The sequence below is a fragment of the Aquarana catesbeiana genome, linkage group LG06 (assembly GCF_042186555.1).
Source record: "Aquarana catesbeiana isolate 2022-GZ linkage group LG06, ASM4218655v1, whole genome shotgun sequence".
In the NCBI taxonomy this organism is placed as follows: domain Eukaryota; kingdom Metazoa; phylum Chordata; class Amphibia; order Anura; family Ranidae; genus Aquarana; species Aquarana catesbeiana.
The window spans coordinates 18,721,315-18,746,875 of record NC_133329.1 but is presented as its reverse complement, the minus strand read 5'-3'; the positions used below and the strand labels follow the sequence as shown (position 1 = coordinate 18,746,875).

General features: G+C 44.0%; 2 protein-coding genes across 2 annotated transcripts in view; both read left to right on the top strand.

Annotated features, from left to right (window-relative positions):
- On the top strand, nucleotides 1-24,708 carry LOC141147347 (uncharacterized). The gene is made up of 6 exons (XM_073634586.1): nucleotides 1-111; nucleotides 3,593-3,929; nucleotides 7,561-7,681; nucleotides 17,195-17,268; nucleotides 22,882-23,224; nucleotides 24,499-24,708. Exons 1-5 carry the CDS (start codon nucleotides 1-3, stop codon nucleotides 23,202-23,204), a joined length of 966 nt encoding a protein of 321 aa, XP_073490687.1. The 3' UTR covers nucleotides 23,205-23,224; nucleotides 24,499-24,708.
- The window catches only part of LOC141148207 (uncharacterized), a 186,511-nt gene that overhangs the window by 137,453 nt on the left and 23,497 nt on the right, over nucleotides 1-25,561 (top strand). The gene's annotated exons all lie outside the window — the stretch shown is intronic.

The window sequence follows — 25,561 nt, the reverse complement described above, 5'->3', positions numbered from 1 at the left end:
ATGGGTGAATACAGGAAGCATTATTTTGCTTCCGTTGTAATAAACAATTTTCTGAAAGCAGAAGCAGAACCAGCTTGTTTTATACCAAGGACCTCAATCGTGGCACAAGCGGTAAGTGAGCTTTAGGAGAGGAAAAATATGGAACAGCATGATTTTTAGAGTCATGTGCCTGGTTTTGCTCCCTTACCTCAAACAAAAAACAAAATTGTTTTGGGATTTGGGACAGGAATGATGACATGCAGGCACCTTCTGATTTTGAAGAAGCAGAAAATAAATTCTAATACACAAGTAGGAAAACTAGAGATAAAAGGGTATACCATGTTATATATTTTATTAATGTTTTGGAGACTTTTAAATGTACTTCTGCGTGTTCTGTTAGAAAAACGATGGAGACCAACTAGTCTCCTACAGTACATAGCTGTATGGTGACAGTTTACTTTCGTGTGAAGAGTAGAACCACAGTTTCCTGTCTAGTTACTTTAGAAATTACCCTCATTTTGTTAAATGCTGTTGGCAGCCTTTTTTTTGCCATCCTATACTAAAGGCCAAATGAAACCTGGGTCCTGGAAAAGGTTTGCCCAGAAGTCTGGGGAGCAACTTCTAAAGCTTAAACACTTCTTCTAGAATAAAATATTCTATGACCTGAGACTGGTATGTGTATATTGGGTCCTGGACTGGCGAAAAAGCTGGTGTGGTCAATGTCGGCCACTGTGAACTTGTTGGTGTCAACACCCCTTTTTTTTTTTTTTTAGAGTTCCTCAAAACTTTAAAATAAAACAGGATAAAAAAAAATAGTTCTGTTCAGGTAAGATACATAGGTTGCGAGAATTCTGTGCATGTATAGAAAAGTCATTCAAGTATACTTGCTAAAACTAAGTGCTAAGGAGATGGGTCTTTCTAGTATGACCTTATGATCAGTGTCAGTGTTGCTCCTGTGCATTATCAGGAGTTGTTAGTTGTGTTTGAGGTCAGGTAGTACAAAGAGCTTAAGAAAACCTCTGACCCTTATACTATCCACTTGAAGGGTCACCGTCCAGTAAGTTGGCCTGCACAGCACAGATGTATTAATATAGGATTATAAGATATAATAATGTCCAGATTTTAGCGCAAGCACGTGTAGCCAGGTGCAGTCTACTTTCTTCACTGCAGGTGGTGCTATTCTGCAGTGGCATGGCAGTTGGAGAGAAAGTCAGGAGGAACATGGTTCCTCTTTGGTTTCCTGGGTCACTGGGAAAACAAACCGATTGGATGCTGCAGCCCCACGTAACTCTGGTGGCCATCTTGGGTCAGGCAGAGCCTTTTTAAGATCCTGGCTCCCAGGTTTGGTGTGCATTTTGCAAGTTGGTAGAGTAGGGACAGGTATCCCGCTTGTTAGGGGCAGCACTAGCATTAGGGGATGGTTCCTGATAAGGACGAAAAGCGTAGGGTCGCAACTCTTCCGGACACCTTCTCAGCCGCGAGGCAGCCAGGCTGCATTCAGCCCCCTCTCAACAGACACAGCTGGGATCTGCTCCTTTCACTTTTCTGGAAACCATGAGTGCCTCCAGCTGGGTAGCTTTTCCACCAGGTTTGTTGTGAATTGTTGCTACATTACTTCAATACATGTTTTATATTGCACCCAACTGTGTGAATTATTGCCACCACACACACTACACCCCACCGACACTAGCTGACTCTCTTGACAGGGCACATAATGCTCACTGTAGCAACTTTATGCTTTTTTTTAACTGGAGTTTTTACTGCAAGCAGCTACAAAACAAGATACATAAAAATAATAAAATCCAAAGCGCCAAAAGAATCTAACTATTGGTATGAATAAGTGATACCATATAAATTAACAGCTGCAGTGAATAAGACCTTGCAAGTGCAAAATGATACTAATAATAAAAATAAATATACCGCGCTAAGTGCCACAAATGTTAAATAAATATCACATTTGGAACCTGATGTGACTTTGAAAAATCACTAAAAAGTCCCATGCAGATAATTTACGCTGAGTGCCATAAAGATTACCGGACAGCCGCACTCGTAGGTTTGCCTTGTTTATTTAGAAGGTTCACATCCAATTCAAAGTAACAGCAGACAGGAAAAGAGCTGACGTCTCGCACTAACGTTAGTGCTTACTCATAGCTGACAATCACACAATAGGAAATCGAATAAATACTATTTCTTGGTGTTAAACGCATGTGGCTAGGGGATTAAGAGATGGTTCAAAATCTTAATAAGCACAGGTGCAGGAGAGATCCGTGATTGGCCATCATGGGCAACACCCCTTAGTGAAAACAAACTAAGCGATTTCACATGATCGATTGTGATTGAAGTAGTAATAGAAATGGATATGTGAGTAATACAAATAGAGTGTCATGAATAGGAAAAATGGTGAAACAATGTGTAAATAAAAATATGTGTAAATGAAGAAAGTCTATATGTGTATATATACAAAAAAGAAAAAGAAAAAAGTGTAAAAATGTACTGGTATGGGAAGGTAAAAATATATATATGTAAAAAAGAAAAAAGGAAATTATTTCATATAAAAAAAAATATATATCAAATGAGTAATAAAAAGTGCATATGAATGTGTGAATAAAGAATTTAATATAAATAAGGGAAGCTATTGATGTAATAATATATATATATACTGCATGTAAAGTGCTACCAATAATCTTAAGTGTAATGGAATGAAGATAAAAATAAAGTAAAAATGTAACAATAAAGATGATGCATGTGAGAAATGTGGACGTGAAGATGCAGTGAAAGAAAAAAATGTAAAAATAAATAAATACATTAATGTATAAATTGATGGAATATGTAAATATAGCAATCGCTGATTATACACAAAGAAGTAAAAGGATGGACTAACAATATGTCCATCCATATACATAAAAAGCAAACCCTGTATCAACACAATTTGCAATAAATGTCAGAATTTGATTGTAAGTCTTACAGACATATTGGTGAATAAGACAACATAGAATATTGCACTTTGAAAATGTATACACATACTGTATATCTGAATAAAAAATTAGCATTGATGGACACCTCAGAACCCCAAAGGTGATATGAGGATGAAAGGCCTTTGTTGCTATGAGTAAGCACTAACGTTAGTGCGAAACGTCAGCTCTTTTCCTGTCGGCTGTTACTTTGAATTTGATGTGAATCTTCTAAATAAACAAGGCAAACCTACGAGTGCGGCTGTCCGGTATTCATTTCTGTCTTATCGCTATTAGCAATAGCCAGCACCGACGACCTCCGAACCAAGAAAGATTTACCTCTTGTCTGCCAAATGCTCCTAGAGCTGTGATAACTCTCTGCCATAAAAATTAGATAGATATCACATTTGAAACAAGATACATATCTCAAAAGTTTCATAAGCCATCGGGACGAGCAGGTATTATCCATCTTCAGTCCATGTACCAAATCTGATCCAGGGACTACACTTACACTGATACTAAATCGATTAGGTTTCACCTAGACCTGGAATCTGGACAATGGCAAGCTTCATTTGAGAATATTTAGGTGGGATCTTTGTTTTGTGATGGGTTCCTTTTAATTCACTTTCCCTTTTTCTTGTCTTAATAATTTTTGCTCTCAGTCAGCAGAGATGGGGGATTTGGCGAACCTGAGAGAGAAGGTCCTCAGCTACAAACTTGAAAGCTCTGAGATGGAAAAGTTGGGTTACAATCGGATCTTGCTCCAGGTCTGTGGTTACACTGGTCATGGAAAATCATCTTTCATCAATTCCTTGAGATATGCCTTGCTTGGGGGCAGGTTTGAGGTCAAGGCATCTGAGGCGTCGGCCACCGAAAGCCACGGGGGGCACACCCGGCAAAGAAAATCATACCTCCTGACTGACGTCATCACCCTGGTGGACAATCGAGGGTTTGGAAAAGCAGAAAACTGTGAGAAGGAGGAAGTTTATACTCAGCTTGGTCAGTGTTCTTTTTTTATTACACATGTCTAATAATTGTCCAAATTCTAGTGCCAACATTGATCAAAGATCATCAAACCATTACACGAGACCTTCTTAGAGGAGCTTACATTTTGAACTTCCCACTGCTGCTTCAATATTTTGGAAAGGTTTTGTTTTTTTGCCTATTAAAGAGTGCCAGCATTATCCATAGAACTTTACAAAGGGCATAGAACTGTTCGCATCAGGCCCTGTTGCTCAAATAAGCTCAAAATCTAATTTGTCTACAACTAGGGGAGTTTAATGCCGCGTACACACGGTCAGACTTTCCGGTGGGAAATGTTGGATGTGAGCTTGTTGTCGGAAAGTCCAACCGTGTGTATGCTCCATCAAACATTTGCTGTCGGAATTTCACGCATGCTCGGAATCAAGCAGAAGAGCCGCACTGGCTATTGAACTTCCTTTTTCTCGGCTCGTCGTACGTCTTGTACGTCACCGCGTTCTTGACATTCGAAATTTTTGGCCAACATTTGTGTGACCGTGTGTATGGAAGACAAGTTTGAGACAACATTCTTCGAAAAAATATCCACCGTTTTGTTGGCGGAAAGTCCGATCGTGTGTACGGGGCATTAGAAAGCCACTTACCACAGCAGTATATTTTAGTATTTTAGTAGAAAAAAAAATCTACACAATCATGGGAAGAACATACAAACTCAATATGGCTCAAGAAGGATCTGAGCACAGGATTCAGAAAATGCAAGACAAAAGTGCTAACCATTTAGTGGTAGGGTGGGATTATGGTTCAGGATTAGGGCAAAAAATGTTAGGGCTAGGTTACAGGTTAGGGTCATTATTCCATGCACTTTAAAGTGGTTGTAATGAAATGTGAACAAAGCATATCCCTAGATAATGTGTACTTTTCCCAATCAAGAGGACTAATGCCACGTACACATGACCAGTTTTGCCGGCGGACTAAACTCCGAAGGTTTCTCCGACGGAACTCCGATGGAATTCCATTCAAGCGGTCTTGCCTACACACGGTCAAACCAAAGTCCGACCAAAGTCTGACCGTCCAGAACGCGGTGACGTACGGCGGGACTAGAAAAAGGACGTTCAATAGCCAGTAGTCAATAGCTTACGTCTCATAGTTGCTTCAGAGCATGCGTTGTTTTTGGTCCGTCGGAACAGCATACAGAAGGCATACAGACGAGCAGTTTTCCCGATAGGGATGGGTTCCGTCTAAAAGATTTAGGACATGTTCTATTTCTAGGTCCGTCAGAATTTTTGAAAAAGAAGGAAAGAAGGTCTGATGAGGCCTACACACGACCGGATTATATGATGAAAAGACTCTGTCTGACTTTTTCTATCGGACATTCCGCTCGTGTGTACGTGGCATGAGTGTCACTTCTGTCTGCTGCCTCCTCCCAGGGGAGGGATCTCCAGTTGACTGACAGCCTCAGCTCTCTTCCTGTGTGCTGTGTGAAGAGGGATGAGTCCGCTCACACAGCACACAGGAACAGAGCTCTCCTCACCAAGTTCTGCAGAGTGTCATTTCAACTCTCCACCCACTTTTTTCTAAATTCTCCAACAAGCTTTTTTAAATTCAGCACGTTGATAGGATGTAGGGGAAAGAAGACTGTACTGTAGATAAACAGGTACAACTTAGGATGGATTTGTTTCATCTCTGTGTATCACCTAAGGCCAGTCACTTTGTTGGGTATATGTAAGGGTTTACAACCACTCTACTTTCCCCATGCTAAAAAATTGCTAAGGGCTTCTGGTGCTGAAAATCGATGTACCATATCCCAAGAGTTAGGCTAAGATTTATGGCACAAGGTAAGGTTAAAGGGTTACACTTGAGTTAGTCTTAGAGGAGGGTAGGGAGACAGCTGAGTTGGATTAGAGTTAGGGTCAAATTTAGGGGCTGATTGAAAGACTGAGATGAAGGATTAAGGTCAAGTCTTAGGGTTTAGGGTCTATAGTCGAAAGACGGCTACAGCACGGGCCTAAATTGCCGGGAGGGCGTCCATGTACGTCCTCCCGTGCATGACCTGCCTGCGTCTCCCCTGTGGGCTGCACGCTCTGTAATCAGCGAGTCCCGGCCCCTTACCATGTAATCAGCTGTCAGTCAATGACAGCCGATCACGTGATGTAGACAGAAGGCGGTAATCTGCTTTTTTTCAGCATGAGAAAAGAGGAAAAAAAACTTACCGTCTGGAGTAAACCGGACATCGGTCCCACATACTCCAGACCAACTGCTGCTATGCAGTGCCTACCACTGCCACCTACCAATGCCCACCAGTGCCACCTATCAATGCCCAACAGTGCTGCCAATCAGTGCCTCATCATCAGTGCCACCTATCAGTGCTGGCCTATCAGTGCCACCTACCAGTGCCCATCATTGCCACTTATCAGTGATCACCAGTGCCACCTATCAGTGCTGCCTTATCAGTGCCCACCAGTGCCACTTCATCAGTGCCCCTTAGTGCCACCTATCGATGCCCATCTGTCTTTTTTTGCTTGTTTAGCAAAAAATAAAAACCCCAGTAGTGATTAAATACCACCAAAAGAAAGCTCAATTTGTGTGAAAAAAATGTCATCTGGGTACAGTGCAGTATGACCGCGCAATTGTCACTCAAAGTGAAACAGTGCCGAATGCTGAAAATTGGTCTGGGCAGGAAGGGGGTTTAAGTGCCCGGTAAGCAAGTGGTTAAAGATGGGGTTGGGGTTGGTTTAATGCAAGGGCATATTTTAAGGGTTAGGTCAGTGTTTCTCAACTCCAGTCCTCAAGGCGCCCCAACAGGTCATGTTTTCAGGATTTCCCTCAGATGAAACGGCTGTGGTAATTACTAAGGCAGTGAAACTGATCAAATCATATGTGCAAAATAATGGAAGGCCTGAAAACATGACCTGTTGGGGCGCCTTGAGGACTGGAGTTGAGAAACACTGGGTTAGGTTATGGATTAAGGCCAATTGTTTGGGTTTGGGGGGTATGGTGATGGTATGGTTGAGTTGGGTTAGTTTGGTGTCAGAATAAGGGATAGGGACAGGATAAAGATCAGGCCTATTATTCCCCACACACCTTATGTATGTTTTCACTTTTCACTTCTAGAAGCACGTTGTTAAGAAATAAAGTGATATAAAAGGAGTTTTTTTTGGGAGGTTTTTTTTTGGTTATTTTTAATAACAAACATGTTATACTTACCTGCTCTGTGCAATGGTTTTGCACAAAGCAGCCTCCTCTACTGGGGTCCCCATCCGGTGTTCCAGGCTCTGCCCCCCTGCTCAGTGCCCCCTTAGCAAGCGGCTTGCAATGGGGGCACTTGTGTGTGCTCGCTCCTGAGCCACCCGGTCTGTGTTTCTATAAGACACACATAGCATGGCTCACCGTGCCACCCCGCTCTCTCCTCACAGGCTTTGATTGACAGCAGTGAGAGCCAATGTGTTTTTTGTAGAGCCACACATTAGATACAAACCTTCACTGAAATATGGGAATCAGAGCACAAACATTTGGAAGTGATCTGTGGCTCAGGGGTAACACAGGTTACACTTTATACAGATTGATAAATGTGATCCTGTATGACCCTAGTTGAGTATTTCCTTGTCAGTCTAAAAACATTTAGAATGTGTGATCATTTTCCATATATTTGCAGGAAACTTGCAGCCTCTGGATGAAGACGTGGTTTGGCCAAATGCTTTCAAAGAGAGAATGGAAGCAATAACTGCAGTCAAACGTAACTCCAATGACCTTCTACTGCCAGTATTCATCTACAGGTGACCTTCTATCATTATTTGTGGTTAGCTTCTTTGGGCTCCTACTCATCAGAATGTCACAAATGTCCAGAGAAGGCTCCACTTGACACTTTGGGAAATAACCTGTTTCTATGTTCATGGGAATTTGAGGAAAGAGAAATAAATCTAAAAGAGCCTTTGTCCGACTTCCTCCCTCAACTTCCATGAACCCTTCTCTGCGTGTACAGGAATAGGGTCCATGCACTTGGCTGGGAAATATTGTCACTCAAGTAAATGTCAACACCACTATGTATTTGTTGCTGACACGTATGTGACCCACATTTATCACAACTAGTGATGGGCCCAACACCCCCCGGTTCAGTTCGTACCAGAAGTCCCGAACAGCGAAAAAGTTTGGACACGAGCCGCAAACTCTGTTAAAGTCTATGGGGACCGAACATAAAAAATCAAAAGTCCCCATTTTGAAGGCTTATATTCAAGTTATTGGCCATAAAAAAGAGTATGAGGGTCCAGTTACTGCCCTGGGGGACACGTGTCAATGCAAAAAACTTTTAAAAAAGATCATTTTTACTGGAGCAGTGATTTTAATTGAGCTTAAAGTGAAACAATAAAAATTAAAAAAAAATGAAAAATGAAAAATTCCTTAAAATATATTGTGCCGGGGGTACCCTTAGTCTGCCTGTAAAGTGGCGCATCTGTACCATGTATAGAACCTGCTGCAGCAAAACTGACATTTATAAAGAAAAAAATGGCAATTAAATTGATTATCGCAGCTGCAAGTTATTGCCGGCAATAAAAAATAAAAAAACAACGTGGGCCCCTCCACATGCATACCAGGCCCTTTGGATCTCATATGAAGTTTAAGGGGAACCCCACACCAACATTTTTTTAAAAAATCGTGTGGTGTCCCCCTCAGAATCCATACCAGACCCTATATCTGAGCATGCAGCTTGGCAGGTTAGGAAAAGGTGGAAATAGTGAGTGCCCCCCTCTTAAACCATACCAGGCCATGTGCCCTCAACATGGAGGGGTGCTTTGAGGCAGGGGGGCTCTGCTCCCCCCACCCAAAGCACCTTGTCCCCATGTTGATGGGGAGAAGGGCCACTTCGCAACAACCCTGGGCAATGGTTGTGGGGGTTTGCGAGCCGGGGGGGCTTATCGGAATCTGGAAGCTCCCTTTAACAACGGGGCCTCCAGATCTCGGACCCCCCTATGATACCCTTACTCATTCACCAAAAAAGTGTCAAAAATAAATAAAGACAGGAGGCAGCTTCAGCTCTTCTGGGAAGGCTGTCCACAAGGTTTAGGAGTGTGTCTATGGGAATCTTTGACCATTCTTCCAGAAGCGCATTTGTGAGGTCAGGCACTGATGTTGGACTAGAAGGCCTGACTCACAGTCTCCACTTAAATTAATCCCAAAGGTGTTCTATCGGGTTGAGGTCAGGACTCTGTGTAGGCCAGTCAGGTTTCTCCACCCCAAACTCACTCATCCATGTCTTTATGGACCTTGCTTTGTGCACTGGTGCGCAGCCAAGTTGGAACAGGAAGGGGCCATCCCCAAACTGTTCCCACAAATTTGGGAACATGAAATTGTACATAATGCCTTGATATGCTGTTATGCCTTAAGAGTTCCCTTCACTGGAACTAATGGGCCAAGCCCAACCCCTGAAAAACAACCCCACACCATAATCCCCCCTCCACCAAATTATTTGGACCAGTGCACAAAGCAAGGTCCATAAAGACATGGATGAGTGAGTTTGGGGTGGAGGAACTTGACTGGGATGAATTAGAGCGTAGACTGTGAGCCAGGCCTTCTTGTCCAACATCAGTGCCTGACCTCAAAAATGCACTTCTAAAAGAATGGTCAAACATTCCCATAGACACACTCCTAAAACTTGTGGACAGCCTTCCCAGAAGAGTTGAAGCCGTTATAGCTGCAAAGGGTGGGCCAACTCAATTTTGAACCCTACGGACTAAGACTGGGATGCCATTAAAGGTCATGTGTGTGTAAAGGCAGTAATATCGTAATAATAATATAGTGTAAATGCATACGCTCAGTGGGAAGGGTTTAAACTGGCGGCAAATAACAGCTCCCAGATGTTTACTTCTTCTTGTAAACAAAGTGAATAGAAACTCCCTTCATATATACCAGACCCTTATCCTAGAAAAATAACAGTATGAGGTGCCCTTTAAAAGTACATTCCAGACTTTTGTCGTTAAGGAGAGTCTGGTATGAATACCAAGGGGAAAAAAGTAAAAAAAAAAAAAAACAGGAATTTTCATGAAATTATTGACCAAATATGGTAATGTCCATATTTTGTTAATGATGTCACCCAGGAGACTCCACCCCTTCGTATCAGTTTTCATTCGCCAAATCTGTCATTTACAGGGGAGTGGTTGTCAGGATCAGACATGTTGGCAGGCGTTGTTTATTGTGATTGACATGGACCTGCATTGCTGGACTTCATGATTGACAATTGATGTACATCAAGGGACAGGACAGGAGGCCCTCATGCTCATCATAAACAAGATGCTTTGCCAGGAGGTTCTCCTGGTGAGGTACCCTCCATATTGAGGCCATTCAGCCTTGTATGGTTCAGGAGAGGACATGCTTGTCACCCCCTTGCTCTGGTCACAGTGTGTTAAAAAAAAAATTGTATAAAATTAAAAAAAAATAATAAATAAATAAATAAATAAATAAATATATATATATATATATATATATATATATATATATATATATATAGTAGTATATATATATATATAGTAGTATACATATATACACCATGCCTCTTACTTTACCTTGGACTGTCTACTTTCAAAAAGGGGGGGTATCAGTACTCCTGGTATTTTAGGGCCTCAAGAATTGAGATCAGCCGTCAGTACATCAGGATTGATCAATTTTCATATATATATATCATAGTTTGTGGACTCTGTAACTTTCCTACAGACTAAATAATATGCACTGATTTAGGTTATTGTCACCAAAGAAATGTTACAAAATAAATTTTGGCCCAAATTTATGAAGAACGATTATTATCAGAAATTTTTATAACATAAACAAAGAAAAATGTGGTCTTTTTACAAAATTGTTGGTCTTTTTCTTGTTTATTTAGGAAAAAATGTAAAAACCCAGTGGTGATTAAAAAACACCAAAATAAAAAGGAAAATTTATCATCAAATACTTACCGTAATTTTCCTTTCCTGATGGACTCCATGGCAGCCTACGTGTGGGTTAACCCCGCCTCCTCTCTAATGCTATAGGACCCCATTCCAATAAATGAGCACTCACCACTAGGTCCTGCGTTCCGTAACTAGCCTACTCATTAACCGATGGGTGGGAACTCCGTCTGCCATGAAGCCCATTAGGAAAGGAAAATTACGGTAAGTATTTGATAATAAATTTTCCTATTTCCTGACAGACTCTATGGTAGCCTACGTGTGGGAAATAACTAGCCAAACCACACGGGAGGGTATGCTTGAACAGAAAATAATTTTAATTTGTCCTATCAACTGATAGGATTTTCAGACCAAAGTTTACAGAAGACAGTGAAGCAGGTAATGAGACATGAATGTATTGATAGAGGCCCAAGAGGCCGCTTTGCAAATGATGTCTGGAGCCACATGTTGGGCTGCCGCCCAGGAAGCTGCTTTTCCCCTGGTGGGGTGAGCTGTCACCACCTCTGGTGGATACCCCTGATGACGTCAGTTGTGACGAAACGGCCATAGGGTCACAACGCTAGCACATATCGCGCATGCGCGATCCCATTTTAAAGCAGCAGAGGAGTTTATATGCTGCCCCTGCTGGGTTTTTATGCTTTATATTTTTTACCTATCTGTATTTTATCTTGTGGTTTATCTGCACGATTGGAGTCCCCCCTTTTTTCTTTTTGGGATACGTGGTTCATCTTTGCCTGGTCTCTCTGGGAACAAACACTGATCGCCACACAAGAAGCGTCCTTGGGACTACATCTTCTGAATTGGCGCCCTGCTGTTGCTGAGGAGTCGCCCAGGAAGGAGGCTGGCAAGATTCCCTACAGAGCCTTCTTTGGGACATGCCTTGAAGTTCATCTCATATCTCTCTCTACTAAGCCTGTTTTGACCCCCCTGAATAAGGGCGGTCGCAGGCTCTCTGGTAAGCCTTTACTAATTTATCACCAGGTGGTGGGCAGCACTGGCGGTGGATTACTGATTGAGATTTCCACATGGAATAACCTCTGGATTTCATTTACACCATATTTTAGAACTCTTATTTGCCTTTATTGCATTTGTTTGTTATCACCTATGGACTTTGGATTGGATGCTCATTTTATCAGTCACTATCATTTATTGTCATTTATTATTGTTGTTTAGTTTATATATTTTTTTTTAACACAATTTTTCCACAATTATTTTCACTTGTGATACTTGTCCAGTGCTGCACTGTTCTCTTTAAGACCACCTCTGGAGGAGCCAAGCCCTTAGCCCTATATGCTTGCTGGATGGTCTGCACGATCCAGGTCGTAATTGTTCTGGTTGAAGCTTTCTTCCCTTTATTGCTGCCAGAGTGCAGGATAAAGAGGTGATCAGAACGTCTAAAGGGAGAAGTAATCTGTATATATTCTTTTAGGACTTCACCTATGTCCAGAGGGTGAGTTTAAGTGGACTCCAGGGTCTTGAATGTAGGTAAGACGATCTCTTGGTTCTCGTAGAACACTGAAAATACTTTCGGGTTTGAGCCCAGCATAGGGATGAGGGCTACCCAGTCCTGAAAAAACATCAGGAAGGGTTCTTCATGACTTAATGACCCTTTTAGCCGAAGTGATGGATACTAAAAAAGCTACTTTTGCCGAGAAGTCTTTAATGGAAAGCAGGGAGGGTCCCGTGGTACTGTGTCCAGACAGAAAGTCGAGGACAAGGGGAAGATCCCACTTGGGAAATCTTGGTCTTCTTTGGGGCTTGAGTCTTGACGCCCCGCGGAAGAATTGCCGAATTAAGGGATGAAGTACCGGAGAAGGCTGACAAGGCTAATACTAGGACTCTAAGAGAGCTGATAGATAAAGGTAGATCTAGGCCAGATTGAAGGAAGCTGAGAATATCCTGAACTTCTGGATGTCTGAAGGATTTGCCCGTAGAAGAAGAGAATTTGACAAATTTGGTCCAGATTATCCCATAAACTTTATTTGTGCTTGTACTTCTTGAGCTCATGAGGGTGGAAATCACTCTTGAGGCGCACCCCAGAGATTCCAGCCTCTCCCTCTCAAGAACCATACCATCAGTCCCAGTTGTGCCGGACAAGGGTGCAGGACTGTCCCTTGAGAAAGAAGGTCCGGCCTGAGAGGGAGAGGCACCGGATCCCGGAAACTGAGCTGGATCAGGAGGGGGAACCAAGGCCTGTTTGGCCAGTAAGGAGCTATTGTCACCACCTCGACCGCTTCTGCTTCAAGCCTCCGCAGGAACCTGAGGATGATCGGGAGTGTGGGAAAGGCATACGCCTTCTTGAATCTCAATTGATCCGTCAGGGAATCTGTTCCGAAGGCCTGGCTGCAATGGCCCAGAGTGTAAATCTTCTTCACCTTGAAATTGCAGGAGGAAGCGAAAAGATCTACTTCGGGATTGACTCCCATCGACAGAATCCAATCGAATGTCTTCACATGAATAGACCATTCGCTGTTGTCCAATTGCATGATAGGAAGTCCGCCCGCGTGTTCTGAACTCCGGGGACGAAGATTGACGAAATGCCAGACAGGTTATTCTGGGTCCATGATAAGATGGGTTCGACCTCTCGACGAAGTGTGGCGCTTCAAGTACCCCCTTGCCTTTTCACATAGGAGACCGCTGTGGTGTTGGGTCCATGATAAGATGGGTTCGACCTCTCGAAGAAATGTGGCGCTTCAAGTACCCCCTTGTCTTTTCACATAGGAGACCGCCGTGGTGTTGTCCATTCTTAATAACACTGACCCTCCCTGAGAGAAGGTGAGAGAAGGACTGATCTGCAGAGGGCCCCCCAACCGGTACCGCTGGCATCGGTCGTGACCATGACCCAGGAGATGGGGCAATGGAGTGGCAATTCAGTAGGTTTTTGTGCTGAAGCCACCAGAAGAGGCTGTTCCTCATTGTTGCAGATATGTCGATAGGTTGACTCTTGTCCCCTGATTCAATTGCCAGAGGAACCCTTACTAAAAATGGCGTAACCTCCACAGGGCCCACTTGACCATGTGGGTCTTTTAGACCATTGTGCCAATAATTTCCAGGCACTGAGAGGCATTCAGACGTGGGGCATATAGGGCCCGAGAAATTCTCTCCCAAATATCAAAAATCTTCTCTACTGGGTATTTTCCACTGTATTGAACTGAGCACCCAAGTATACCAGGCGTTGGACTGGGTCTAGGTGGCTTTTTTCCAAGTTCAGGAGCCACCTGAAGCTGGACAAGGTAGAGATTACCTGCTCCCTTTGGACCAGCAACTGTTCTCTGTCTTGGGACAACACTAGGAGGTCGTCAAGGTAATGTTAAAGATGTACCCCTTTCAATCTGATGAGGGCCGGCCACTATGGCCAAGAGAACCTTTGAAAAGACTCGGGGGGAAGTTGTCAACCTGACGAGGAGGCAGATGAATTGCAGGTGTTCTTGCCCTACTTGGAACCGGAGGTATTTGCGAAATTCCTTTGCCACCGAGACTTGGAAATAATCGTCCTTTAAGTCGATTGAAATCAGCCAAACTCCTGGCTGTATGGATTGTTGAATAGTTGACAGGATCTCCATTTTGAATTTTCCGTGTTTTATAAATTTGTTGAGTTAAGTCAGGTCTATGACTGGGTGCCAAAAACTGCTTTTCTTTCGAATTAGGAAGAGAGAACCATTCGTCCTTTGGGACATGTACCACTGCTCCCTGAATCTTCAGTGAGTCCACATAGGACAGTAACGCCTGTCTCTGTTCCTCTGAAGGAGGGAGTAGAGTGGAAACAAATCTGGGGGGAGGGTTACTGGAGAAAGTCAATCTGTGTCCTGACGAGACCGTCCTGATGACCCAGTAGTCCAAGATTGAGGCCACCCAGATGTGCCGGAAGAGGAGCAGATGGGCCCCCACCTGACCCGCAGGGGCAGGCGCAATCTTAAAAGGACTTAGCCGGCTCACGTCCACTGGACGCCTGGCCCTTAGCTGGCTTAAGGAAGGATGCCTGCCCTCTGCTCAAATTTTTACCGAAGTCCCGGCCAGGCTTGTAAGAGCGTGCTTCTCTCGAGCGCTCCGGGCTGCGTCTTCTGTACTGGGGTTTCTTGCGTCCAAGCAGATGCCTGTCCTGGGGAAGGAAGCATGACTTACAGCCCGTGGCCCGTGTTATGGCATCAACCAGCTTGCCAAACAGTGAGAAACCTTCAAAGGGGATTTTACACCTGGCTTGCTTGAAGACCAGGTCGGCAAGCCAAGGACGTAACCATAAGGCCTGCTTGGCCGTGACTAAGGACAACATAGTCCATGCCAGCAGGTGGATCAGATCGATAGATGCCTCCCCCTGGAAGACTCCTGCCAGCTTTAGCCCTGCCGATGGTGTACTTCTAGCCAGTTCCTCCGAAACGCAAAACGTTTGGCTTGCAGGTTTGCAAGCCATACCGGCAAGCCCATAAATCCTCTTGAGGTCCTGATCTATCTTTCTCTCAAGACCAATCCTTAAAGGACACCGAATCTTCCAAAGGGAGAGTAACGTATTTGGCCAGATGCATCAAAGCTGCGTCCACAAGAGGAGCATATTCCAGATATTTTACTTCTTCTGCCTTGAAGGGGTATAATCTGGAGATTTTATTAGACATGGAAGTCTTCTTGTCCACCTTATTCCATTCCTCATGAATAATGTCCTTTAATTCAATAAGGAGCGGAAGGTTTGAGCGTTCTTTCCCCAGATGCTTAAAGAACTTTTTCTGCTTAGCTGGGGGGGTGGACGGCCTCGATTAGTGGCGAAACCAGAGAGAAATCAAAGCCTCTGATATCCTCTTCACCTCTTGGTCTCGTCAGCCAGGGGGGCCAAATAGAGTGGTGTATCCATCTCCTTCAGAGATTGTTGCACCATATGCTTCACAAGAGACTTCAAATGCTGATTTTCCGTCTCTTTTTCCCCAACCACTCGGGCATAGCAACGGTCACACAAGGACTTGCCTCCGGGACTCGTATCCCACATCCCCAGCAGGCTCTGCAATCAGAGCGGCTGTCATGGCGGTCGGAGCAGTGTCTGGAGGAGGAATGGGAACATCTCCTCTGGTGGTGAGTTCCAGATGTCAAGTCTCATTTGGATCTGGGCGATGAGTGATGTTGTGGCCTGGCAAGGTCTTTGTCATTCTGGACCTCGATCTGAGGGTCCGATCTGGAGGGGCTGGAAAGAGACATACGTGTGGGGTTAACCCACACGTAGGCTACCATGGAGTCCAGGCCCGGACTGGGTACAGCATGGCTCTCTCTGGTGGTGCGGGTACAGTGTGGCTCTCTCTCTGGTGGTGCGGGGTACAATGTGGCTCTCTCTGGTAGTGCGGGTAAAGCGTGGCTCTCTCTCTGGGGGTGCGGGTACAGCGTGGTGGTGGCACTCTCTCTCTGGTGTTGTGGGTACAGCGTGACTCTCTCTTTGGCTTCCCCCAGCACAGTCCTCTCTTTTTCCTTTAATAGTCATTCAGCTTCTTCCTGGGTTCCAGGCTCTCACTCTTTCCCCCAGCAGAGTGCATGCTGGGGGCTGAAGTCTGCTGCCTGTGGACAACAATGGGGATTACAATCCTCCAGTTCTACATGTCCCATGATGCACTGCTAGCCTCTTCTGATTGGCCCTCCACTGTGGCCAATGGGGACAGAAGCAAATCAGCAACAAGCTGAGCAACCAAATAAGATGAGAACCATGCTCTGCTGACAGGAGAAGGGGGGTGAGCGGGGGATATACACTGACATCCCGCAGCTCGCCACCCCCTTGTCACAGCGCGGCTGCCTGTGTTCACTGACGGACGGCAAAGTGACCTCTTCCTTGGCTTCTCCGTCTCTCTTCCTCTCCTGGCGTCCTGGTTGCCAGGTGCCCGTCGGCTGCGGAGCGCATGCGCAAACAGAGACTTTCTGTTCAGCTGCGGCCTGGGTTGCCATGGATGGGCTTGGTAGGCGGAAAATGCCTCCGCTCCTCCCACCACCACCACCACCAGTGGCCGGCCCTGCATGTCCCTGCATGTAGCGCAGAACATCAGCAGCCCTGCATGTCGGAACCCGCAACGGCAGTCGGCCCTGCATGTCACAGCCAGATATGCGGCCCCGAAGCAAACTCCCGGTCTGCCCTATGGCCAGTCCGGACCTGATGGAGTCTGTCAGGAAAGCTCTATTTATGTGGAAAAAAAAGATAAATATATCATCTGGGTACAGCGTTGCATGACCGCACAATTCTCATTTAAAGTGTGACAGTGCTGAACGCTGAGAATTGGCCTGGGCAGGAAGGGGGTGAAAATGATACAAAGAAACCTGCCGCTATAGGTGAATATGCTACAGATAAAGCAGCTCATTGTTTATCGGAATTCTTTTTCTGTTTTATACTTTCAGTGCACAATGTAGGATGGGGAGTGAAGTGAAAGAAGAAATTAAAGAATTTCTTAAAAATGCTCAAAAGCTTACAGGTAATGCTATTCTACTTAGTCTAGCTTGACAGCTCTAGTTAAGTAACTTTGTCTGAGATGATGTCATCAGTCTTCTACAGGCAGGAGGAAGCAGTAGCTTAGTATGGACATGTGACTCAAAAATGCACCAAAAAAAAAAACGCAAATGGCGGGTGCATTTTTACCACAATTTTACCACAATTTCTGTTCATTGCAATTGGAAGCTGCGTTTTTTGGCGCAGTCTTCAAAACCGCACCAAAGACTTTTCAAAACACAGTGGTGTGAAAGGTCCCCATAGGTTTTTCTTGCAAGGTAAAAACGCAGGAAAAAAACTTATCGGTGTGAAAGGGCCCGAAGGCTAGGTTCACACCTGTGCGGGTGGTGCCGCTGTGGGACACACACAAACTCCCGCAGCAGCAACCACCCGTGCAGCGAAAGCGTTGGACTAGCGGGTGGGTGCCATTAATCCTAATGACACGCCGCCTGCACTGGAAAGTGCACCCACACTGGGAACCATGCTGTACTTGCGGTTCCCATGGGGGCTGCGATTTCCAAAGTAGTGCAGGGACTTTTTTCCTGTGTGTCGCAGGGCACGGCAGCCCATTCAAATGATTGGTAACGTCAAGCCCGGGAACCACCGCGAATCGCCGGAAAGGGAGGGGCACTTCTCCCATCACCTTTAACCACTTGCAGACTGCCGCACGCTGATATACGTTGGCACAATGGCAGCGGTGGGCAAATGGGCGTACCTGTATATCCCCTTTAATTGGCGGGGTTAGCGGGTGCACTCGCGCACCCGCCGTGTACAGCATGACCGTGCCCGTGGGACCAGCGGACTCGATGTCCACCAGTCTCCCGGCGATCGTGTCACGGAGCCGCAAAATGGGGAAGTGCCTTTGTAAACAAGGCCTTTTAGGGTGCTTTTTAAATATACAGTATACTAGAAACAGCCCGGTAAGATTTATGAACAGCAAAAATTCTCTTCATGGTTTTTCTATATATTTTTTGTTGAACAATGTTTAATTATTTCTTTACAATTCATAAGCCAGTATCTGGTATTGAACATCATTAGATTCATGTTTTGTATAAAAAAATTTCTTTTTTGTGATCTGTGTATTTACCGTTACTATTTTTCATTTACTGTTTAGAGTCTACCGCTATCTCTGCCATAAAACTCCTGAAGAAGCTCGTATTAGAGCGAAACATGTCGAGCGGCAGATTGTCATGGAAATAATTAAGTAGCTTTATCTCTATGTACCTGTAATGGGTTTATGTGTGGATCTATTTGTGTATAGATTTTTTTATGCAAGTCTCACTTGCTGGAGACACAGGGTTTTAAATAATGCTTTTTCTAATAAAAACGATTGATTTTTTATAAAATGATTGTACAGATTCATCGACTTTCTAGTATACTGTATATTTAAAAAGCACCTTAAAAGTCCCTGGGGTATATGCTTTAAACCCCATCCCCTGGAGAAGAATGGGAATTTGGGACTTTAAATGAGGTCCATGGACAGCGTGGAGGTGAATTAAATACAGTATATTTATTGATCATAAATGTATCAAACATATCACAGCAAGAACCACATAGAGGAAAGAACATTGTAGTGAATGTCATTCCAAAATTGTTATACACACATATGTATGTGCGCATACAAAGGGGCATCGAGAGTACATCAATTATGTCAACAAGACGCCACATAGTGGTCGTAACTGATAAGTAAGTACATACAATGAATGCATATAAAACATACACGTAAAAAGCAGCACTAGGCAGTAAGAGTAAAATTAATGACACAACATAAAACCATAATTGATTGAAGAACTGTGTTCTAAATTGCTGGTAGGTTGTGAGCATATGGATTCATGACAAAAATGACCGACGCGTTTCGTGTAACCACTCATCAGGGGCAAGATGCTCAACAGTATCTGTAAAGTGTAGTGAAAGTATCTATTAATATAGGTGCTATGCAACTGTTAAGGGCAGGGAAAGATGAATAAGTCCCCCCTAGGTACTTACATGAGGTCAGTACACAGGGATGCGGCAATGATGGGACCAAGGCCAAGGTGGTGGTCCTTACCGGGAGCTGAGGTGGGAAAGCCGTGCACCGGCGGAGCGCGTGCAACAAATGCCCCCCCACACACACACATGTAAATTGGGTGACTTGGTCCTGGGGTAAAACATGTATGGTACTGTGCCAAAAAAGGATCTGGGAACAGAGAAAAAAGGGGGAAGTGCATAAATATATATATCCTGATATGCAAGAATCTAATATTGCATCAGGTTAAAGAAAAAAATAATAAGTTGTCAAAAACAAGGAATGAAAGTAAACCCAATCCATTGCCCAAGTGGGTGGTACAACAAAGGGCAGTGGAGGCAGTACCTGATGCATCAGGACTGAATAAGTAAAAAACAAAAAATGACAAAAAAAGATGGGATGTAAAAGAGGGGTAACCAGATATAAGCTTACATGTGTCCCACCGAGGTGGACAGTTGCTGTAATGAGGTCTGCCATAGTAAATTTCTAAACAACCAAAGTGTGTGAGCGGCGGCCATATATATATGTGCACCCGCCCCCACCACGTGCATGCTGACACCACCAGCGTCACGCCAGGCACGGCAATTGCAGGGAGGGGCCCTGACGTGGGCGGGACAACACCGCCCAGGGGAGACGCCCACATAACCCAGCTGACCGGCTGTAGATGGAACACCTGATGTCCGCATGTACGCGACGTCAGTGATGACGTCACCCATGGGGGGAAGGGGGGACACGCAGAGCGCATCGCAACTCCCGGATAGCGGACAACAAGCCGGCCCAGGTGTACCAGCTGCCACATCTGACCAAAGTAATGTCCAAAATGATAGTGTGTCAAGCTAGGCTGAAAAAACTCATGGACACATGTGGTGTGTCCCATTGAGTGTACAGGATCCAGGTAGGTACACTGCCATCTAGACCCTGAAGACCTCACACATGGGTGGCAGGGGAACACTACCAACCCTGTCCATGGACCTCCATCCCTAATGCGAAGATAAAAGAAGGAAGTTGGGACTTTAATATGAGGCACATGTGTGGTGTGCCTCCATCCCTGGTTCAAGGAGTAGAATGGGAATTTGGGACTTTAAATGAGGTCCATGGACAGCGTGGAGGTGAATTAAATACAGTATATTTATTGATCATAAATGTATCAAACATATCACAGCAAGAACCACATAGAGGAAAGAACATTGTAGTGAATGTCATTCCAAAATTGTTATACACACATATGTATGTGCGCATACAAAGGGGCATCGAGAGTACATCAATTTTGTCAACAAGACGCCACATAGTGGTCGTAACTGATTTACTTATTCAGTCCTGATGCATCAGGTACTGCCTCCACTGCCCTTTGTTGTACCACCCACTTGGGCAATGGATTGGGTTTATTTTCATTCCTTGTTTTTGACAACTTATTATTTTTTTCTTTAACCTGATGCAATATTAGATTCTTGCATATCAGGATATATATATTTATGCACTTCCCCCTTTTTTCTCTGTTCCCAGATCCTTTTTTGGCACAGTACCATACATGTTTTACCCCAGGACCAAGTCACCCAATTTACATGTGTGTGTGTGGGGGGGCATTTGTTGCACGCGCTCCGCCGGTGCACGGCTTTCCCACCTCAGCTCCCGGTAAGGACCACCACCTTGGCCTTGGTCCCATCATTGCCGCATCCCTGTGTACTGACCTCATGTAAGTACCTAGGGGGGACTTATTCATCTTTCCCTGCCCTTAACAGTTGCATAGCACCTATATTAATAGATACTTTCACTACACTTTACAGATACTGTTGAGCATCTTGCCCTGATGAGTGGTTACACGAAACGCGTCGGGCATTTTTGTCATGCATCCATATGCTCACAACCTACCAGCAATTTAGAACACAGTTCTTCAATCAATTATGGTTTTATGTTGTGTCATTAATTTTACTCTTACTGCCTAGTGCTGTTTTTTACGTGTATGTTTTATATGCATTCATTGTATGTACTTACTTATCAGTTACGACCACTATGTGGCGTCTTGTTGACATAATTGATGTACTCTCGATGCCCCTTTGTATGCGCACATACATATGTGTGTATAACAATTTTGGAATGGCATTCACTACAATGTTCTTTCCTCTATGTGGTTCTTGCTGTGATATGTTTGATACATTTATGATCAATAAATATACTGTATTTAATTCACCTCCACGCTGTCCATGGACCTCATTTAAAGTCCCAAATTCCCATTCTTCTCCTTGAACCAGGGATGGAGGCACACCACACATGTGCCTCATATTAAAGTCCCAACTTCCTTCTTTTATCTAAACCCCATCCCCTGGTAAATTTGCCTCTTTATACATATTTGAATATGGGATGTGGTGCTTTCTGTTGACTATCTCTGCCCTTATCACGTTTATTATGTAAATAAGGCATTTCCCCGTTCTGCCTAGTGACATGACAGAGATCACTGATACCTGTCATCGGGAGTAGTGATCGCTGTCATGTCAGTGGTAGCCCATCCCCCCCACAGTTAGAATCACTTCCTAGGACACACTTAACCCCTTCATCGCCCCCTAGTGGTGAACCCCTTCCCTGCCAGTGTCATTTACACAGTAATCAGTGCATTTTTATAACACTGATCGCTGTATAAATGACAATGGTCCCAAAAATGTGTCAAAAGTGTCCGATGTGTCCACCATAATGTTGCAGTCATGATAAAAATTGCAGATCGCCGCCATTACTAATAAAAAAAAAAAATAATAATAAAAATGCCATAAATCTATCCCCTATTTTGTAGACGCTATAACTTTTGCGCAAACCAATCAATATACGCTTATTGCGATTTTTTTTTATACCAAAAATATGTATGAGGTAAATATGAGGTAAAAAATAGTTGTTTTATATATTTTTGGGGGATATTTATTATAGCAAAAAGTAAAAAATATTGAGTTTTTTTTCAAAATTGTCGCTCTTTTTTTGTGTATAGTGCAAAAAATAAAAACCAAAGAGGTGATCAAATACCACCAAAAGAAAGCTCTATTTGTGGGGAAAAAAAAAACGTCAATTTTGTTTGGGTGCAACGTCGCACGACCGCGCAATTGTCAGTTAAAGCGATGCAGTGCTGAATCGCAAAAAGTGCTCTGGTCAGGAAGGAGGTAAAATCTTCCGGGGCTGAAGCGGTTAAATGTGATCCCGCGGCGGATCCGCTGCAGGGGCCACTTTTATCTGAAAGCCGGCCGCCTACGAGAAAAACTGATACCGGGGTTATGGCATCTATCTGCAGCCATAACCCTGGTATTTAATGTCCAAGTAATTATGTAAATTCCCAGTTAGGTGGTCGGCAAGTGGTAAAATTTTGGGTGAAAATGCAACAAGTCCTATGTATTTTTTTTTTGCAGAACGTTGGTATGAACATATAAATTGCCTTGTCTATAGGTTGGGACTGTATTGGGAAACATTGCCCAATGCAGCCAGATAGGACTGGTGTGAATAAAATCTAAAAGATAAGGCAATCACTTAGTCGGGTTACCAAATGACTAGAGTCCAATTGGCCTTTGTGGTCATTTATTCTTTCATTAAGGATCCAAACGTTGTGTTTCTCCTCTCCAGGATTTCTGCCAATCATCATCATCACCAATAGATATCTTGGAGATGTTAGGACTTTGGAACAGCAGTTTAGGGACCTCGGAATGGAGCGAATATTCCCAGTGGAGAACTACACTACTAAGGACCACATCAAAACCCCGGAGAAGGAGAAGACCTTCCTGTCCATCCTGAGCGAGGCACTGGATCTGGTGAACTTCCGGGGCGACGCGGCATCTTCCTTTCGCACCCCGGAGGAGGAGCACCTGAAAAGGGTGCAGATGGTGCTCAAGATCGCACAAACGAACGAGATAGACAGAGTCGCAAAAAATAAAGCTTGCAGATTATAGTAACCATGTCAGACCAAAAGGTGAGGGACTATGATTGTCTTATGAATTACTGAACTTGAATGTCCCCCCCCCCCCACAGTCATACATTATTATTACACATTTATATAGCTCTGACATATACCATAGTGCTGTACAGAGATCACTGAGCCAATCACGTCAGTCTCTGTCCCAGAGGAGTTTACGCTCTAATGTCCCCCCCCCACAGTCACACACTATTATTATTATAAATTTATATAGCTCTGACATTTACCGCAGTGCTGTACAAAGAACACTGAGCCAATCACATCAGTCTCTGTACCAGAGGAGCTTACACTCTAATGTCCCCCCACATACACAGTCACATCAGTCTCTATACTAGAGGAGCTTACACTCTAATGTCCTCCCCACATACACAGTCACATCAGTCTCTATACTAGAGGAGCTTACACTCTAATGTCCTCCCCACATACACAGTCACATCAGTCTCTATACTAGAGGAGCTTACACTCTAATGTCCTCCCACATACACAGTCACATCAGTCTCTATACTAGAGGAGCTTACACTCTAATGTCCTCCCCACATACACAGTCACATCAGTCTCTATACTAGAGGAGCTTACACTCTAATGTCCTCCCCACATACACAGTCACATCAGTCTCTATACTAGAGGAGCTTACACTCTAATGTCCCCCCACATACACAGTCACATCAGTCTCTATACTAGAGGAGCTTACACTCTAATGTCCCCCCACATACACAGTCACATCAGTCTCTATACTAGAGGAGCTTACACTCTAATGTCCCCCCACATACACAGTCACATCAGTCTCTATACTAGAGGAGCTTACACTCTAATGTCCCCCACATACACAGTCACATCAGTCTCTATACTAGAGGAGCTTACACTCTAATGTCCCCCCACATACACAGTCACATCAGTCTCTATACTAGAGGAGCTTACACTCTAATGTCCCCCCACATACACAGTCACATCAGTCTCTATACTAGAGGAGCTTACACTCTAATGTCCTCCCCACATACACAGTCACATCAGTCTCTATACTAGAGGAGCTTACACTCTAATGTCCCCCCACATACACAGTCACATCAGTCTCTATACTAGAGGAGCTTACACTCTAATGTCCCCCACATACACAGTCACATCAGTCTCTATACTAGAGAAGCTTACACTCTAATGTCCTCCCCACATACACAGTCACATCAGTCTCTATACTAGAGGAGCTTACACTCTAATGTCCTCCCCACAGATCCACATTTTAATATTATTATTAATATTATTTGTTTTTCCTTCAGCTATTGAAGATTTCAAGAAAAGTAAAGAGGGAAAATCTACAAATTCACAAATCTGTCAATAATAGAAAAAAATATTCTACATAATACATACCTGGAGGGATGGACACAATGGTCTGTACATAAGACGATACTTCTGATGTTGTCGTGTCATTCCGTATATCTGACATTCGATGTATTCTTTCAGTACGTCTACGAGTGTAAAAAAATAAATGTCTGCTAAGCGATGTTTGTTTTCCAGTCTGATCGTCTTATAAAACCAAAGTATCATCCCAGAAGAACAAAACTTGCTCTGCCAAAACACACTCATTAGTCTTTGTATAAAAAATGGACGTACAGTAATACCTCAGATTGTGAGTAACGCGGTTAACGAGCGTTTTGCATTACGAGCTATTATTTTTTCAAAATCCTGACTCGGTTTGCGAGCGTTGTCTCACAAAACGAGCAGGATTCAAGCCTCTGTGGTGTGCAGTACCGCATTTGGCCAGAGGTGGGGGGGGCGCCGATGACACTCAGAGCCGACCGGATGCACTCTGAGTGTTTCCGAGCCTCTCCAAGTATTTCTGAGTGTTTCTGAGTGTCTCCGGCGCCCCCCCCCCCCACCTCTGGCCACATGCGGTACTGCATACAATAGAAGTCACTGTGGAACGAATTATCTGAGTTTCCATTGACTTCTATGGGGAAACTCGCTTTGATATACGAGTGCTTTGGATTACAAGCATTCTTCTGGAAGGAATTATGCTCGTAATCCAAGGTACCACTTTACTTATTTGTTCAGCTCAACCAAACTAATTTGTTCTGTGTGCTTTAATCACTTCAGCTCCAGAAGATTTACCCCCCTTCTTGACCGGGCCATTTTTTGCGATAGCACTGCGTTGCTTAAACTGACAATTGCGCGGTCGTGCGACGCTGTACCCAAATAAAATTGGCGGCCTTTTTTTCCCACAAATAGAGCTTTCTTTTGGTGATATTTGATCACCTCTGCGATTTTTATTATTTGCTCTATAAAACACATCCAAAAACATTTAAAAAAAAAACTAATTTCTTCATCAGTTTAGGCCAATAT

What these genes read in the sequence shown, in the direction of transcription:
- LOC141147347 (XM_073634586.1), top strand. Translation starts at nt 1, where the DNA reads ATGGGTGAATACAGGAAGCATTATTTTGCTTCCGTTGTAATAAACAAT. An exon ending in CCTCAATCGTGGCACAAGCG is followed by an intron (nt 112 to 3,592) that starts GTAAGTGAGCTT and finishes TTTTGCTCTCAG; the next exon opens with TCAGCAGAGATGGGGGATTT. An exon ending in CTGCCAGTATTCATCTACAG is followed by an intron (nt 7,682 to 17,194) that starts GTGACCTTCTAT and finishes TTATACTTTCAG; the next exon opens with TGCACAATGTAGGATGGGGA.